Source organism: Dysidea avara, chromosome 15 (genome assembly GCF_963678975.1).
Source record: "Dysidea avara chromosome 15, odDysAvar1.4, whole genome shotgun sequence".
NCBI classification, from domain to species: domain Eukaryota; kingdom Metazoa; phylum Porifera; class Demospongiae; order Dictyoceratida; family Dysideidae; genus Dysidea; species Dysidea avara.
Window position 1 is genome coordinate 1,446,931 of NC_089286.1, and position 13,152 is coordinate 1,460,082.

General features: G+C 39.9%; 1 protein-coding gene and 2 long non-coding RNA genes across 3 annotated transcripts; all 3 read left to right on the plus strand.

Moving 5' to 3' along the window:
• The first annotated feature begins 2,129 nt into the window (after window positions 1-2,129).
• Window positions 2,130-4,523, plus strand: LOC136245138 (uncharacterized). Its single transcript, XM_066036645.1, has one exon. The coding sequence runs from the start codon at window positions 2,130-2,132 to the stop codon at window positions 4,521-4,523; it is 2,394 nt and encodes a 797-aa protein (XP_065892717.1).
• Window positions 4,524-5,885: 1,362 nt separating this feature from the next.
• Window positions 5,886-6,461, plus strand: LOC136245668 (uncharacterized). Its single transcript, XR_010696049.1, has 3 exons — window positions 5,886-6,174; window positions 6,235-6,301; window positions 6,354-6,461. It is a non-coding gene; the product is annotated as an uncharacterized lncRNA (long non-coding RNA).
• On the plus strand, window positions 6,458-7,599 carry LOC136245669 (uncharacterized). The gene is made up of 3 exons (XR_010696050.1): window positions 6,458-6,633; window positions 6,682-6,775; window positions 6,829-7,599. It is a non-coding gene; the product is annotated as an uncharacterized lncRNA (long non-coding RNA).
• The last annotated feature ends 5,553 nt before the right edge of the window (window positions 7,600-13,152 follow it).

A 13,152-nucleotide genomic window follows, 5' to 3' on the forward strand; every position in this document is an offset into this window, starting at 1 on the left:
ACTTCTTTCTTTTCAATGGGAGTCGGTGATACGACATACCAGGCTTCTTCACGGAATCGTTACTGCAGCCTGGAACACAACAAGAATGAACCATTGTAAAAATTATTTCTAATACACGCGCAACCCCCCATTCCGTAATTCCTAATGTTCTATTTTTTCATTATGAAAATGTGCCATTAAGTATATATCAGAAAACAGTTGATTATACCTGTACTAGTTAGAAAACAGTATGCAATGAATCAAAATCCAATAAATACATATAATCAAGAATGATAATTTACTAAATTTTACTGTATATAAAAACCTTGGTAGTCTACCAAGTGTCATCACTCTCAGTATTAGGCTCAATCTAAGCAGTGACAGTTATAGAGCTCTGTGCACCTCCAACCAGCTTTCTGCATGAACACCTGCCATTTGGTTACTGAAATTTAAAAAATGACAGAATGCTATTAACAGAATTATGAATTTTTTGCATGTTCAGATCACTGTGATCAGCTGGCAAGAATGTTCTATGACTAGCTACATGATAAAGATACTTGAAACTGTATAAAAAAACATAAAGCAAGATCCAATGTGTTGCTTGTTTGACCTCTTTCATAATTCTTTACTCTGGCAACAGATAAGCATCCCTGAAATATATTCATAAAATGATGTCAATTGTGTGTGAAGCAGTTGATTTGATCATTTAATGACTGTAGAGGACAGCTGCCGGTAATGCAACTAATTGTATTAAGGTTTCCAGCCTTGTCTGCTTGTCTCCATCATGATCACTTCTTACCACTGAATTGTAATTGAATGCCTGTAATTTGCTGTACCGCCATGCTGGAAAATTTCAGCGAGTACTTGACAATTTCCGCCTTGTTTAAATTATTGATCACTTAATACTTCTGGAAGAAGGGTCCATATAAGGAAGTAGTGTTGCAAGCTCTCAGATTGGAGTTTTGATCCACTGATATCATAGGTATCGCCTGTACCTTTTGTAGCTCTAGTATCACTGATATCATAGGTGTGTGAGGTTCCCCAGGGCAGGGCTGGAGGAAGCAATTTCACTTTGGTCAGGCAGAGTGGCAGCAAGAGGTGAACATAAGGTTGCACTGTGTTCGCATGCAGGCTTCTAGGGGGTCTGGGGGCATTGCCCCCCCCCCCCCCAGGAAATTAAAAAAAAAGGCCCTCTGAGGTTGAATCTGGTGCAAAATTGAGCTACCGTCAGTCCAAAAATTGATGAACACTTTTATCTGTTGTGCATGCTCTTTTTAATAATTGTCATGCTATTTACAGATTATGAAATGCAGTTAAATGATCATGGATTTCTTTTGTAACCATGCATCTACTTTATCATCTGTGCTGTGCAGGCGCAAAGCTGTATGAAGTTGCTTTCTGAATCATTCTTACTTCCCCTTAACGCCAATCCCTGGCGAGCTAGAAACTTTAAACTTTCCAATATCTGTATGAACATCTTCCTGTTATTCTTCTTTTCTTCTTGATGGCCCTGGTCACACATCTCACCAATATCACCTTGTAGCTGTGAAGGCAACAACACGAGATTCAACAGCCTCTCGATTAGGGCTGAGCGATACTGCCATTTTAGTATCACGATCGATACTAAAGACACTATTCACGATACTGAATAGTTCACGATACTTACAAATAAGTCAATCATAGCTGGTGCTACATAGCATATTGCTCAGCATTCCTGCAGGAAGTCCTTATAGGTGATCACAAACTAGCCACTATCATCATTGTTTACAGTAACAGTTATTGTAACACATGCTTTGAGGTTGTTATGGTGTTCACCAGAGCCAATTATAACGGTCGGACATCGGCCAAATTACCGCCAAGTTGGAAGGATGGCCGCCTGAAAACAATACTAGCAGACAAAAGGGCCGGCCAAAATAAATCAGTACTAAATTAGCTAATTCACTGGGTGTTTACCAGACCGGTTGGAGCTATTTATAACTAGAACTCTTCAGCTCTGCGGAAACGGTAGTTAAAACGAAAAACGTGTTAACTTGAATGTGGCATCTCTCAGTGGCATCAGTTTCCCCGTTTCATTACACGCTTGTTTGAGTTAAACACCACACTCGCTCAACCAGTCTATAACTGGCACGTGTCTTGTTAGAAAAAAAAACATGGCGACAGAAAGTGGAGCGGACTCTTCATGTAGTACAAGTAGTTTAAGTACCAGTGGTGGTAGGAGTAGTAGTAAGAAGGAAAGACGACAAGTTACAAGAGCCACTTTTGAGAAGTGGCAGCGTGAGTTTGAAAAGGAACATCAGTCTATGTCATGGTTGCGTTGTGAAGTTGAAAAGACGGACAAGAACATTGTCAGCAAGTTATTTTGTCTTGTATGCCAGAAATATGAAGATAGGATTCAATCTGTGAAACATTTTTTGGCTGCATGGATTACAGGATCAGCGAATCAGAAGACAAGCAATATAATAGACCACGCGAAAAGTGAGCAACACAAACAAGCTATGTCACGTTTGAGAACTGACCAGGCACGAGCTAGTATTGAATCCATCACCAGCTATTCTACAATCACTCGCTGTCTTTCTGTCATTGATGAACAAACAAAGTTAAAACTTAATAGGAAATTTGAGCTTTGTTATGTGATGGCAAGAGAGAGTATACCGTTTATGAAATATCCATCATTACACCAACTGGAAATTCATCATGGAGTGGAATTAGGCACTGCGTATAGCACTGCAGATTCAGCAAAGACCTTTACTGATTACATAGCTGAAAGTCAGCGACAGGCATTTATCGAATATTTTGGGAAGCACAACCACTTCTTTAGCTTTCTGATAGATGGGTCTGTGGATGCAGGTAATGTGGAGGATGAACTAGTAGTAATCCAGTATTGTAAAAAAGATGATGTGTGTGAAGAAATAAGATCGGTAACTCGTTATTTTGCTGTATGTAATCCAACACAAGGTGATGCAGATGGACTATTAAATTGTTTAGGAGTGACATTAGGTCGCCTTGGAATTGAAGACATCCAAGACAAGAGCAATGTGCTTGGAGTTCGTGAGTTACCAATTCTGATTGGTGGTACAACTGATGGGGCTTCTGTCAACATTGGCCAGCATAATGGCTTGAGAGCCAAGTTAATTGCTGCCTTACCATGGCTTTTCTGGTCATGGTGTTTTTCTCATAGACTTGAGCTGGCTTGCAAAGACTCTTTTGTTAGTCCATTGTATGAAAGTGTTTCAGATATGCTATTGAGATTGTATGTCCTTTACAAAAAGTCTCCCAAAAAGTCACGGGAATTGAGTACTATTGTTGATGATATCAAAGTAATCTTTGATTTGTCTGTGAGTGGAGACCTTCCAATAAGATCATCCGGTACCCGATGGATTGATCACAAGCGTAAAGCTATGCAGCGTGTGTTAGACAGATTCGGTGTATATATTACTCATTTAGAGAAGCTTAGTGAAGACGTCACACTGAGGAGTGAAGACAGAGCTCGTCTAAAGGGATATCTCAAGTTGTGGAGACATTCCAAGATCTTGATAGGTTGTGCCATGTTTATAGAAGCTGTACGTCCAGCTGCCGTGCTTAGCTTAAGTTTACAGGAGTTGAACACTGACATAGTTCTTTGTATTGAATACACCTTAAAATCTTTAAGGTCTTTAACTACTTTACAAACACAGGACCCATTGCAATGGCCCACTGTGAAGCTTGCTAGAGAGAGGATTAAAACTGTTGGCAATAAAAGTGAATACCAAGGTGCAACACTGAAGTGTTACAATGTTTCTACTCTAGAATTTTGTAAACAAAATGTTCTGGCTGATCTCAAAAGATTAATTACCAAAACAAAAGAGCGACTCATGTGGTCAGACCCTGGATTACTCCGATCTATTTTAGCATTTATTGACACAAAAAAATGGATTTACAAAGACGATGGTGTTGGTGGGGATTATACAATGTTTGAGGTCAGAGAATCAGTGGAATGTATAGTAACAAAATTCCGAGATCCACTTGAGGCAAAAGAAGCCTCTCTCTCTTCAGTTCAAGATGAGGTGGAAGAGATAATTGAGTACTCCCGAAAATTCTTGCCTATCAGCACCAGCAGCTATAGAGAAATATGGTACAAACTACACACATGTCATGATTCTAACAGGTGGCCAACCTTACTTTTACTAAGTGAGTTGGTATTCAGTCTACCTTTCAGCAATAGCCGTGTAGAGCAAATATTCTCATCCCTAGGATCCATTAAAACAAAATGCAGAACAAATCTTTCCACTACCACACTTCATAACTTACTTGAAATTTTCATTGAAGGCCCGCCTCTGTCAAAATTTTCACCTGATTCAGCTGTAAACCTGTGGTGGAAAGAATGTAATACCAGTCAAAGGGTTCATCAGAAACCTCGTAAACCTTATAGACTGAGAAAAAAAGTAGCAACAGAAACAGATGATGATGAAAGCAGTAGCTCAGAAGATGAACTTACTCTCATGCAGTGGGACAAGTGGTTTAAACCTGTGAACAGTGATGATGAATTTGGTGATCAGATGACTTAATGTGAAATACTTATATTTACTCACTTTGAGATTTACACTGTACCATTACTTAAGTTTATTGTTATTTTACCTGTAAGTTTTCAGTTTTCATCATTATGACCACAGTTCTATAGCAAGGTTAACTATGTAAATATGTTTAGCATGCATGGTCTATGAGAGAAGCTGAGCCCCTCAAATAATCACCAGTTATGTCACGAGTGTATCACATGATTAAATATCATTCCAAATGTGAAATACACACATCAATTGATCATGTATTGGAAGGATTGTGTTTAGTGTATGTCTTTCCTGAAAGACTCCAGTTTAATTTTTTTGCAGAAAAAGTGCCACCAGGTTCAATCTCATAGCAAATATTTTCCTGGGGGGGCATGCCCCCAGACCCAGCATGCTCTAAATGCGCTTCGCGCACTGTGTGTATACCCACAAGTAGCTATGCTCTGCCCCTCATTTTTTCATACCTTCCACCACTAGCCAATGTCAGGCAAAGTTTTACTTTACCTGACATTTTATCAGCCATAAGAAAAAATTATAATTGTCTGATCTGGTGTTCACACCTCTCTGCAGGGGAAACCAGATGGGTGGACTTAATCATTTACAAGCATTCTTAGCCTAGTACTGCATAACAAATGGATTTTTAATGACAGTAATGTACAGGCATGGTATCGCGATAGTTAATAACAAAATATCGCGATATCGATACTTTCAAAATATCGTGATATATCGCTAAAACGGTAGTATCGCTCAGCCCTACTCTCGATGAGTGACACTGAGTTGGTGTTTTTCAAATGCAGTTGTGGCCTCCTTCCAGTAAGTGTATCCAGTGGAAAAGAAAGCTGGCTCACGTTTCCGGCTAGCTAAAAACTTCATCTCATGCTCAGCTTGCATACATAAGTAACAAAATGCGGCATCCTTGTCAACATCATAATGAAGCCACTTGTAGGTCTGGCACCACTCTGCTCGAAATGATCGTTTCTGTCCATTCTTACCAAACGTGCGTTTCAGAAATTTAAACAGTCGTGACAGATGAAATTGGCTGCACAGACTGAGAGGTTCTTGCCTAGAAGTAGCTGAAGACGAGGCTGAAGATGAACTCATCTTAGACCTGGACGTCACCACAACGGTTCACGTGGCATCATTCAAATTGGATCATCATGTCTTGTAGATCCACAGCTGGAAGATCGGATGTAGAGTCATCAGGTTCAGGACCACCATCATGTCTGGAGTATGCCCGTCTTGAGGCTGCACTGTTGTCATTTGAGGACTTTGCTCTCTTCCGCTGCAGTCTAGCATTTTCAGTAGCCTTTCTATGACGATCAGCTTCTGCTGCCTTTGCAGCTGTTAATGAATAGGTTTTGAGTGATCTTCTCCCATGCTATAGGACCCCACATTGGTCCATCATTGTTTCGCAAGCCAGCACCAGCACAGCGACCTGTCCATGACCCTCTTTGACTGCGATTAATTTGTTTCCCACCATCAAACTTTGCACATATGTGCTTCCAGGACTCTGCTAAGTTGGTTGTAAAGTTTCCTACATAAAGATCTCATAAAGCATGCAGAGCTATGTAAGTTATACTTACCAATCAACTGAGGAGCTTTTTCAGCTAGTCTAGCAACCACTCGTTGTATATCACAAATCATTGCTTCATCTAAGGTGGTTAGTGGTTTGTCAGAAATGTGTCTTACTTCATCTAAATCTTTATCATTTGTACAGTCATACCAGTCCTCCTGAAGTTGTGACATGATGCTGTCTACTTCACCTGGATCATCATTTGCATCAGGTAAGCTGTGAAATGCCATTTCTCTCAATGATTGTATGTTGGTATATTTCAGTGATGGTGTGCTACTGTGAGGTAGTGATGGTGTGCTACTGTGAGGTAGTGATGGTGTGCTACTGTGAGGCAGTGATGGTGTGCTACTGTGAGGAAGTGATGACATGTTAGATGAAGATGGGTGACTATTTTGTTTGACTTTACGAAAATCTGTACTGCATTTTGTGTGGTAGCCAAAACAGTGAAGTGGACCATTGATGAGGTCTTTCCGTAATTTGACAACTGCCATTCGTTTATCATTCTCCTGGCTTCTCATGACAATGGCACATCGTGCAGCTCGGGCAAGTCTCTTTCTCATTGCCTCGGTTAGTTTTCCTCTCCCTTTATAGGTGGGGTTTTCCTGTACTATTTTCTCAAGATGTGTTTGATAACATTTGACTGAATGGTTTGCACACTCTATCTTCGTAATGGCATACCCTCATGGTATGTTAGATATTAGAGTGGGGTATACTGAACTATCTCCATCTCCTATAAAGGATATGTACCTCACACCATGTTGTTGTTCACATATTCTGAATCCTTCCAAGATGATATTGGCTTCCATTTCTGATGATGAGCCACTCCACTTCATGAAACATTGGTGTTCTGGAGGAGGAGTGCAGTTGAGGTTATTTGCTCTACTACAAATGTAACAAAATTTATTTCGAACACCTATGAATAGAATTTTGCCTGTTTGTTTCCAATGATTATACCAACCCCTGATTTGGCGTTGTAAGTGTGTCTATGTGTGCGTTTGCACCATCCGCCATCTACTATTACTGTTATTGCAGGCACACCTTGATGGTAACTGTTGTTGGCTATGGCTAGAGCTCTCTCTTCTTCACCTGCTATCTTCATGGATTCCTGCAACAGTTCCCACCACCAGCTGCCAATACGCTGTTCAGCAGAAATAAATGCTGCCTTGGTCATTGTTGATATGCCCATCACTGACATTGAGTCTGATAAAGGCGCATATCCATTACCAGTGACCATTTGACCCCACACAGCTGCTAAATTGCATGTCCAATATTGACCTCCACTTGTACCAGTTGTTTTGGTAGATGTAGGAAACTTAAACTGTTTATTGCATCCTGTACAAATGCTAACAAGTGTAGATGCTAATCCAGCCTTGTTTGTTTCTCCAGTTAGAACTATTCTTTTTTCTTCAGGGATTGTGCAGGGGGACTGACAGGTGGCAGCATGCTCACTGATAGTAGTAAGGTGGTGTTTCAAGTTTCCCAAGTTGATGATTCTATTGCTATTCAGGTTCAAGCTGGTGAGTACCTTATGTTTTTTGGTGTACTTGCTCTTTTTGAAGTTTTTAGATTTCTTGGAAATCTCCCATTGCACCTGTGAGAGCCTTTGATGGTCCTATTGCTTGCCATGCTATGATAATCTAATCAAAAACAGCCAAGCTGTAAAAAAAGGTGCGGCCCCCATAAAGGCCATGGTGAAAAAAGATGTGAAATCCAAGGTGGCGGCCAAGAAATGGCTGTGATGGTAGGTTAATGGTTACATTTTAATAACAACAATTCAGGTGAATTTGGTGCCAAGACCAAGCGGCACAAAATTCACCTGAATTGCTGTTATTAAAATGTAACCATTAACCTACCATCACAGCCATTTCTTGGCCGCCACCTTGGATTTCACATCTTTTTTCACTATGGCCTTTATGGGGGCCGCACCTTTTTTTACAGCTTGGCTGTTTTTGATTAGATATCACTTCTTTTTGTATTTGTATACTGCAAAGCCGGCCTATGGCTGGCTTTGGGGCTTTTTTAACCCATGTGTTTGTTTTTTTTTTACCACAGGAAGAAGAAAAGAACTTAAAGAAGAATTTTAGTACTTCAATTATTTTTGATTTTATTAGTAATTATACAAATTATATACATATATTTATTACATGTTCATTATTCCCCACAGGATTTTTTTTGCAGCTGATCTCTCTACTGGATGACTTGAAATGTAGCTGAACTATATACAGGATGGTTTCTTTGTAGCTGAACTCTCTGTAACAGGTGATTTGTTTGCAGCTAAACTCTCTACATGGTGGTGTCTTTATAGCCGAACTCTCTACATGATGGTTTCTTTGTAGCTGAACTCTCTATAAGGTGACTTCGTCTAGCTGAACTCTCTACAGGGTGATTTTTTTGTAGCTGAACTCTCTGCAGGGTGATTTGTTTGCAGCTGAACTCTCTACATGATGGTTTCTTTGTAGCTGAACTCTCTACAAGGTGACTTCGTCCAGTTGATCTCTCTACGGGGTGATTTGTTTCTAGCTGAACTCTCTACAGGTGAATTGTTTGCAGCTAAACTCTCTACATGGTGGTTTCTTTGTAGCTGAACTCTCTACAAGGTAACTTCTTCTCTACAGGGTGATTTGTTGTAGTTGAATTCTCTACAAGGTGGTTTGTATGAGGCTGAACTCTCTACATGGCGGTTTCTTTGTAGCTGAACTCTCTACAGAGTGATTTGTTTGCAGCTGAACTCTCTACATGATGGTTTCTTTGTAACTGAACACTCTACAAGGCGACTTCTTCTAGCTAATCTTTCTACAGGGTGAATTGTTGTAGCTGAACTATCTACAAGGTAACTTCTTCTAGCTGATCTCTATACAGGGTGATTTGTTTGTAGTTGAATTCTGTACAGGTGGTTTCTTTGTAGATGAACTCTGTACATGATGGTTTCTTTGTAGCTGAACTCTCTACAAGGTGACTTCGTCCAGTTGATCTCTCTACGGGGTGATTTGTTTCTAGCTGAACTCTCTACAGGTGAATTGTTTGCAGCTAAACTCTCTATATGGTGGTTTCTTTGTAGCTGAACTCTCTACAAGGTAACTTCTTCTCTACAGGGTGATTTGTTGTAGTTGAATTCTCTACAAGGTGGTTTGTATGAGGCTGAACTCTCTACATGGCGGTTTCTTTGTAGCTGAACTCTCTACAGAGTGATTTGTTTGCAGCTGAACTCTCTACATGATGGTTTCTTTGTAACTGAACACTCTACAAGGCGACTTCTTCTAGCTAATCTTTCTACAGGGTGAATTCTGTACAGGTGGTTTCTTTGTAGATGAACTCTGTACATGATGGTTTCTTTGTAGCTAAACTCTTTACAAGGTGACTTCTTCTAGCTGAACTCTCTACGGGGTAATTTCTTTGTAGCTGAACTCTCTATATGATGGTTTCTTTGTAAATGAACGCTCTACAAGGTGAATTCTTCTACCTGATCTCTCTACAGGGTGATTTGTTTGTAACTGAACTCTGTACAAGTGCGTTTTTGTGGGTGATCTCACTGCAGGTTGATTTGTTTGTAGCTGAACTCACTAAAGGGTGATTTTGCTTGTAGCTGAACTCCTTGCATTGTATCTAGTTTCAAGCTGATCTCTCTACAGGGTGATTTGTTTGTAGCTGATCTCTCTACAAGTTGATTTGTGTGTAGCTGATCTCTCTGCAGGTTGATTAATTTGCAGCCGATCTCTCTACAAGGTAATTTGTTTGTAGCTGAACTGTCTATAAAGTGATTTATTTGTAGCTGATCTCTCTGCAGGTTGATTTGTTTTAGCTGAACTCTCTACAGGGTGATTTACTTGTAGCTGAACTCCTTACATTGTGACTAGTTTCTAGCCGATCTCTCTACAGGGTGATTTGTTTGTAGCTGATCTCTCTACAAGTTGATTTGTGTGTAGCTGATCTTTCTACTGGTTGATTTGTTTGTAGCCGATCTCTCTACAGGGTAATTTGTTTGTAGCTGAACTCTGTACAAGGTGCTTTTTTGTAGGTGATCTCGCTGCAGGTTGATTTGTTTGTAGCTGAACTCACTAAAGGGTGATTTGCTTGTAGCTGAACTCCTTACATTGTGTCCAGTTTTTAGCTGATCTCTCTACAGAGTGATTTGTTTGTAGCTGAACTCTCTATAAGGTGATTTATGTGTAGCTGAACTCCTTACATTGTGTGTAGTTTCTAGTTGATCTCTCTACAGGGTGATTTGTTTGTAATTGATCTCTCTACAAGTTGATTTGTGTGTAGCTGATCTCTCTGCAGGTTGATTTGTTTGTAACCGATCTCTCTATAGGGTAATTTGTTTGTAGCTGAACTCTCTATAAGGTGATTTGTTTGTAGTTGATCTCTCTGCAGGTTGATTTGTTTTAGCTGAACTCTCTACAGGCTGATTTGTTTGTAGCCGATCTCTCTACAGGGTAATTTGTTTGTAGCTGAACTCTCTACAAGTTGATTTGTGTGTAGCTGATCTCTCTGCAGGTTGATTTGTTTGTAGCCGATCTCTCTACAGGGCAATTTGTTTGTAGCTGATCTCTCTACAGGGTGATTTTTTTGTAGCTGACCTCTCTTCAGGGTGATTTGTTTCTAGCTGATCTATCTACAGGGTGATTTTTTGTAGCTGACCTCTCTTCAGGGTGATTTGTTTCTAGCTGATTGGCTGAACTCCTTACTTTGTGTCTAGTTTGTAGCTGATCTCTCTACAGGGTGATTTGTTTGTAGCTGAACTCCTTACATTGTGTGTAGTTTCTAGCTGATCTCTCTACAGGGTGATTTGTTTGTAGCTGATCTCTCTACAAGTTGATTTGTGTGTATATAGCTGATCTCTCTGCAGGTTGATTTGTTTGTAGCTGATCTCTCTGCAGGTTGATTTGTTTTAGCTGAACTCTCTACAGGGTGTTTGCTTGTAGCTGAACTCCTTACATTGTGTCTAGTTTCTAGCTGATGTCTCTACAGGGTGATTTTTTGTAGCTGAACTCTCTTCAGGGTGATTTGTTTCTAGCTGATCTCTCTACAGGTAGATTTGTGTTGATTTGTTCATTGCTGATCGCTCTAAAGGTAATTGATTTGTTGCAGTTGAACACCCTGCAAAGTGTTTTGTTTGTAGCTGATTACTCTAAAGGGTAATTTGTTTGTAGCTGAACTCTCTCCACAGTGACTTGTGTGTAGCTGAATTCTGCGTAACTGAATTCTCTAGAGAGTGACTTAATTGTAGCTGAATTCTCTACACAGTGCATGACTTGTTTATAGCTGAACTTTCTTCAGTGTGACGTTCTGAATCTCTATAGTGGTGTATTTGCTTAACTCTCCACATGGTGACTGTCTTCTTGCTGAACTGTCTATAAGATTAACTGTTTGCAGCTGAACTCCCTACACAATAACTTGTGATGTAATAAAATTCTATAATGGAGTAAATAAATTAGCCAAATGCTCTATTAGGGTGACTGTTCTATTAGAGTATCTCGAATTTGCTACACGGAGTTGGCTTTCGAATCATAACTCAGTGGTTTGTAATCCGATTCTTCTGTACTACTGCAAGGACTTTCTATGAAGATTATTCCAGCTATACACCGATTTTCAGCTTATTGCTCTAAGCGGTTTGCCTAGTAGGCGTGAAAACTAATACTTTTTTATTCATAAAAATCGATCGCGTAATTGTGACACAGGTTGGGTTTTGTGTCATATCTCCGTGGTCTTTATCTCGATTCCTTTCAAACCACCAAAAGGCACTCCTACAATGGTTACTCCATCTACATACCAATTTTCAACTCATTCCATGAAGCGGTTTACCCTGTAGGCGTGACAACAAATCGATCTTGTTTTACGCGAATAATCGGTCATAACTCCTGAACCATTCATCGGATTTGTACCAAATTTGATGCTAGGATTCGCCTTTGGACTCCCTTTCTGTGTGTCAAATTTCAAGGCGATCGGAGTACGCGTTTGCTTGTTATAGCAATTTTTGCAAGTGTGCGAAAAGACGAAGAAGTAGAAAAAAAAAACGAAGAAAAAAAAACGAAACTTTGGCAGCTCGTATCTCGGAAATGGCTGGAGCGATTTCCTTCAAATTTGGAATGTAGACTCCCTTGGCTGGCGGGCAACTGTGTAGCAAATTTGGTTCCAATCAGATAAGTGATCACCGAGATACAAAGGTGTGAATATTACGTTTTCGTTCTTCCTGTCAATATACTCACGGTGTGGCGCGCTGGCTTCTTGGGCCGCACGACACACTACCGTGTGTCTTGATTATATACACAACATTGTTTTATTTGTTTGTAACACTTCATTCAATACATTACCTGTTTTTGTGTAGAAAGTTGTTGCTGACAAATTGGACTAATTACCTGTCGCGTAGCACCAGCTGGTTGCTAATTTATAATGCACCGCGGAATGCTGTGCGCATGTCAGAGATAGTGTACCCTACGGATATAATGGCGAAGCTTTAGTGATGGATTCGACCTCTAAAATGCGCCGCATTTTTTCTGAACAGTTGCCTATTTCTAGTTCACCTTGTTAGTTGTGGCGTGTAGAATAATAAAATTTTCAGGTCCTGTGGAAGCATTTTTCTTGAAATTCTTTCCCTGGACGCCGCTATTCTTGATAGAAGTTGGTTTATGGTGTCCGTTTAGGGTGTTTTGTTACAAACAATCGTTCGTAATGCGTAAACAAACAAAAACGCTTCCACAGGATCTAGATATTTTTATTGTTAATCTATTGATTCAAAAATTAGTAAAGTACACAAATCAGTTAGTCTCAATTTTGGCGGCGGAGTTTCCATCTTCTCTCGTCTCCACTGCTTTATCCTCCAAGTTATGTGCCTTTGTTTGTCCCTAAATAAAATGTAGTAATGAAGTTTATAGTAATGCACTAGTTGTTTACTCCTAATACTAAGTGGCTTAGATGTACAAAGCACATTTACTTTTTATTTCGCCCACGCATTAACCCTTTGTTACCTAAAAGCCATTAAAGTGGCACGCATACCCCGTTACCTGAATTATTTTTACTGAAATTTTGTATATTACACAGGTGTGAACTCACCACTGTAACTCT